General features: G+C 41.0%; 1 protein-coding gene across 1 annotated transcript; it reads right to left on the bottom strand.

Annotated features, from left to right (window-relative positions):
- Window positions 1–2,504: 2,504 nt before the first annotated feature.
- On the bottom strand, window positions 2,505–3,919 carry LOC108776790 (uncharacterized; the record flags this gene model as incomplete). The annotated part of the gene is made up of 2 exons (XM_018543503.1): window positions 2,505–3,374; window positions 3,671–3,919. Coding segments are annotated over 2 exons (1,119 nt in total), but the record flags the coding sequence as incomplete, so codon positions are not given.
- Between the last annotated feature and the right edge of the window lie 1,540 nt (window positions 3,920–5,459).

Raw genomic sequence — 5,459 nt, 5'->3', positions numbered from 1 at the left:
TTAACGAAGAATGGCTTCGGATAAGGTACGAATGTTTGTAAATTAGATCATTTTATACTTTACACTTTACTTTTTCAAATTTGTGGTAAAGTATAAAATGATCTAATTTACAAACATGTATCCGTACCTTATCCGAAGCCATTTTTCGTTTATTTTCCTAATATTTATTGCAATAAATAATATTTTTATAATAAAACGACGGACATATTGTACGCTTTCTCGATTTTGCCGCTTGCTGCTTGCTGTTCGTTCGGTTCAACTTCAACGAACTGCGGCAAAATGTATTTGCGCCGGAAGTACGTCATCTAGCTTACATAAAATTCTTAACCAATAGTAATGAATTGCTGCTGCAGCGTGCTGCGCATGAAAAAGTACCTTTAATTGTTTAAAAAAACGTATTAAATATTAATGAAAAACCGTAATTCTGGTAGGGGCTATAGCGACGAGTTTACTTTTCAATAATCAATTTTATTTTTTGTTTCAGATGCTTGAAACTCCCGGAAACGTGTCCGCCAGCTGAAAATAGCGGTCGCTTTAAGCAGCCGTACCCACATGACCTCGCATTACAATAAAAAAAAAATATATTTTTACGCACATTAAGATACACTCTTTTATATGTAAATTAGTTTAAAACGATTAAATAAATTTTTCTATAAAAAAAAATTCTTGAAAAAAGACGCCGAGATCCTAGACTAACCCCTTAAGCCCATGGCACACAGAAAAACATAAGGCCGTAAACGTAATCAGTAAGCGAATTGACCAATCACAGTTAAGAACGTACGCGGCTGCTGTTTACGTTCTCAACTGTGATTGGTCAATTTGCTTACTGATTACATTTACAGCCTTATGGTACGTTTCCACCGAGCGCGTCATGCGTCGCGTCGTGAAAGAGAGAAAGTGTTCGGAAGGGTTTCCGTTTTCAAGAGGAAAGAAACGGGAATACGAACAGCACTAATAATCGACGCGATAAGTTTTAACGAAAGTCACCTTTTATTTATTAACAAATTGAAATTAACAATTACTACAAGTTACAATAAAGACGCGAATTTAATCGACTTTAACTTTTCTAGACGACACTTACGGAATAACGCATTGGCTACTTCCCGCACTTCGAGAAACGCAACGACGCTGAGTTGACTCCAACTTTTTCAAGACTACGTACCGCATTCGAAAAAGACGGGGGTTAGTATAGTAAGAAAGCGGTCTGGAAACTTCGATCGGTTTATGGGCGGAAAAATAATAAGAATCTTGTCTCTCAAAAGGAATTTCCAGATCGCTTTTATTTTGTTATTCCTTTTTGAGGTGACCGCCGAGTTGACGCCCCTAGATTGGTCCAGCACATCAGCGCTTGATGCGCTGGTTGGTTATGCTAGCGCTTGCGACTTCTAGTCGCAGACTTCACTCATTGGTGCGTGAGAGGCTGCGCCGCGCTAGATTTGACTCGTAAAACTACAGTTTGAATTACAAGCTGAATTCCGAACATTCCGTCCGCCTCGTTGGTGCACCAACGATATGAGCGCTATCAAGAATTGCTAACAATTTTTTTACATCGCTTACATCAATCTTTCAGTAAGGACTAACTCTTGAATAATCAGAAGAATTCTCGTTGGAGATTTAACACGGACTCACAATTACGGCGCGCATCGCGATTAATCGAGGTGACGCAACAACGAGATAACGCGACGATCCACGCAGTAAATTACTATATGATAGTGAAGTGATAGTGAATTCGAACGCATTGTACACACGGCGACGTGACAACAGTGAGTGAATTAAGTGATGAATGGAAGGAAAAATGCGTGAATTGATCAAAGATCAATAATAGTGCGCTTTCGCAGACAAGAGGTGAGCTCTACTTGTGCGTCTAGAGGTAGGTGAACATGAAACAATTTTTTTTTTTCAGTGAAGATCGAAAAGTCGACAGGTAAGAGGTTAGAATACATAATCTTACCGAAAGATGTACAATGGACTAATACAATAAACTTTCTTATATACTTATGATAAATCACCCGACGACATCATGGTTCCGCACTTGCTTCCGCATTGTCGCTTTCGCGGATATCGCTGACGGGGAGGAGCACGAGCTTCGCCACTGGACACACTAATTCAGAGGTTGCGGTGCGCACAGTTACTACCCTGATGTTCCCGTCGTCTCCTGGGTGGATCCTAACGATCCGAGCTAGCGGCCATCTCGTCGGCGGTGCAGCCTCGTTACGCAGCAAGCACAAGCGTCCTACTTGGAATGAAGCGTTGCTGTTCCACCACTTAGGTCTGTGATTGAGAGCATGTAAGTACTCCTTGGACCATCTGTCCCATAGCTGATCCCGCATTCTCTGTATCAACTGCCTTCTCCCCAGATGATTCATAGGAACCTCCAAGAGAGACAGCTCCGGCACGGCGTTGATAGCTGACCCGATAAGAAAATGGCCTAGCGTCAACGCAGCGAGATCCTCCGGGTCGTCCGTTAACGCCTGGAGTGGCCTTGAGTTAAGGCATGCCTCAATCTACGCAAGAAGGGTAGCCATCTCCTCGTAAGTCAGCGTAGATTCTCCCAACACTCTCCGCAAGTGATGCTTCATTGATTTTACGGCGGCCTCCCATAAGCCTCCGAAGTGAGGCGCAGTGAGAGGATTGAAGCGCCACTGTATCTTGAGGGACTCGAGGCCATCGGCGATTTTTCGTCCTCCTGAGCTGCTGGCGGCAAACATAGCTCTAAGCTGTCTGTCAGCTCCTACAAAATTAGTGCCGCAGTCGCTGTAGATGGTGTGACACAAGCCGCGTCTCGACACAAAGCGTCGTAAGGCAGCCAAGAAAGCTTCGGAACTGTAATCTGAAACAATTTCAAGGTGCACAGCCCGAGAGCTCATGCAAACGAACACAGCCACTAAGGCATTGTACGCCTTTTGTCCTTGTCCCTTGGTCGTCCGCAGTATCATAGGACCAGCGTAATCGACGCCCGTGTTCAAGAAAGGGCGTGCTGAAGTCACTCTCTGTCTCGGTAGATCCCCCATGAGTTGAAGAGAGGGCGCCACCCGCCATCGCAAGCAAGATACGCAACGGTGAATGAGATTCTTGACTAGAGCCCTGCCGCGAGGAATCCAATAATGCTGTCGTATCAATCCCAGCGTGGCCTGACCTCCACCATGAAGAGTACCTCGATGACAAGCCTCGATGACGAGTTTGGCGAAATGAGACTCGCCCGGTAGGATCATTGGATGTTTCTCGTCATAGGCCAGCAGTGCGTACTTGATACGTCCACCTACCCGAAGCACTTCCAGCACATCCACAAAGGGGCTTAATTTGGTGAGTATGCACCCTCTAGATAGCGGTTGATTTTCTTTAATGTTGTCGATTTCTTTCCTCCACCAGGTAACCTGCGTTACACGGATTAGGGCGAGCCATCTCCTTCACCGATAGCAACCGGTCCTCCCTAAGAGTTTCGTTCGGAGGCAGGCGGATGACTCGCAACCAGCGACGGCACCAGGCCACCACTCGCACTAGCCGGTTCAAGGTTGAGAAACGAGTTAGCAGCGGCGCCTCGTCAGGCAGCTTCAGAACATTGCACGCGAGTATCTGGCAAGTCTCGCTCGACGGGTTGAACTGAGGAAGGCCATGACTCGTGGTCTGAAGAAAGCCATGGAGGGCCCCGTCACCACAGCGGATGATGAACCAGGTCGCTCGGGAGTATTCCCGGAGAGGCGCAATCAGCAGGATTTTCACGACCTGTCAAGTGACGCCAATGGGCGTCAGGCACCATTCTCTGAATCTCGGCAACACGATTAGCGACGTACGTCTTCCAGCGTGACGGATGTCCATGAATCCAGCCCAGTGTCACTGTGGAATCTGTCCAAAGATAGGCAGGAACATTGTGCAGCCCAAGCACCGACTGTACAGTTCGCGCAATTAATGCCTTCCAACCCTATGACGTCACATTCACTGTTGAAGCATCACGTTTACTTTCTCGGTCGTTTTCATGTTCGTGGCTATAGTAGACAAATCTTAACCAGTCGGCGAAATTGCGCGAATTTCTCCAACCTCTATAGCTTGTGTTCATGACACCTCGAATGTGTGTGATTAAAGTTTTGTTGACGCTGTTGACAGTCCTAAATTTCGTTTGAAATATATTTACATAACCAAATTTTCAATTATTTACGGCACATAATTTATCAGATAAGTGGCTATTCTTCCATTTTATATTTATTTAAAACTCTATAGAAAATTAAGGAAAAAAATCTTTGTGCATTTTTAATGTAAACAAATTTTTAATTATTTACGGCTCATAATTTTATCACATCAGTTTGTATGCTTTCCTTTTAGAGGACACACTCGACACAAACATGATCGTTCTACCTTTATCATTCGTTGAATGTTAAGAAGGACGACAAATAATTTTCTAGATATTTTAATAAAAGATATATATCAAGATTACGCCAAATAAAGTATTATTTGTTTTTTTTTTAGTACACATTTCCTTTTACGGACATTGACAAATAATTTTCTAGATATTTTAGTAAAAGATATATACAGACAGATTGGTTCAGGCCTTTCCTTTCAATAAATCTGAAATTATAATTGAGTATAAAGAATCTGTTCTTTTATATTTATCTAAAAAATAGAGAGAACAAATTAATAGAGATTCTAAAAATATCTGATATAATATTGATTCCAATCGTATCAGATACGCCCTACTACTCATCATTTTCACTCTCCTTCATATATAATATATACAATATATTTTTAAATTATTCTTTAAATCATTTTTTATATATATTTTTGATACATTTGTACTTTAACATAATATATTATCACGAAAGTAATTGATATTAAAATATCTATATAAATATGCAAATTATACTAACTTCGATACATTGCGTCCTCCCTTCTTTTATTTCACTATCTTGTCATATAACATGGATTTTTCCCATAAAATATATCGTTTAATTAACTAGCCTTTAAAAATTCTATCTCTAAAGATCTAAGGTATCATCCTTATACACTTATTTAATTCTAATGACATGTATCTTTTGTATGTATATACCATATAAACTTACCTTTTTAGAAAAAAGCGCTAAGAGTGGGGGCTGCTGGACAAAAAACCATTTGGGCCAGTTTCATCAACGTCAATTACTTAATCGACTGTGAAACTGACCAATCACATTTGCTGTTTAGTAGAACCATCTTTAAAAACCTACGTGATATTATCCTTATTTACTTAATTCTAATGACATGTATCATTTGTATAAAAGATTTGATATCAATAGTCGGCGCCAAGTTAAATTCTAATCTTTAAAAACGTACGTGATATTATCCTTATTATTTACTTAAATCAATGACATGTATCATTTGTACAAAAGATTTGATATCAATAGTCGGCGCCAAGTTATTCTACCTTATTACTTACTTAATTTTAATGACATTTATCATTTGTATACAAGATTTGATATCAACAGTCGGCGCCA

Source organism: Cyphomyrmex costatus, unplaced genomic scaffold (genome assembly GCF_001594065.2).
Source record: "Cyphomyrmex costatus isolate MS0001 unplaced genomic scaffold, Ccosl1.0 scaffold384, whole genome shotgun sequence".
NCBI lineage: Eukaryota > Metazoa > Arthropoda > Insecta > Hymenoptera > Formicidae > Cyphomyrmex > Cyphomyrmex costatus.
Note: the sequence above shows the minus strand (reverse complement) of the source record. Positions and strands in the feature narration are given on the sequence as shown.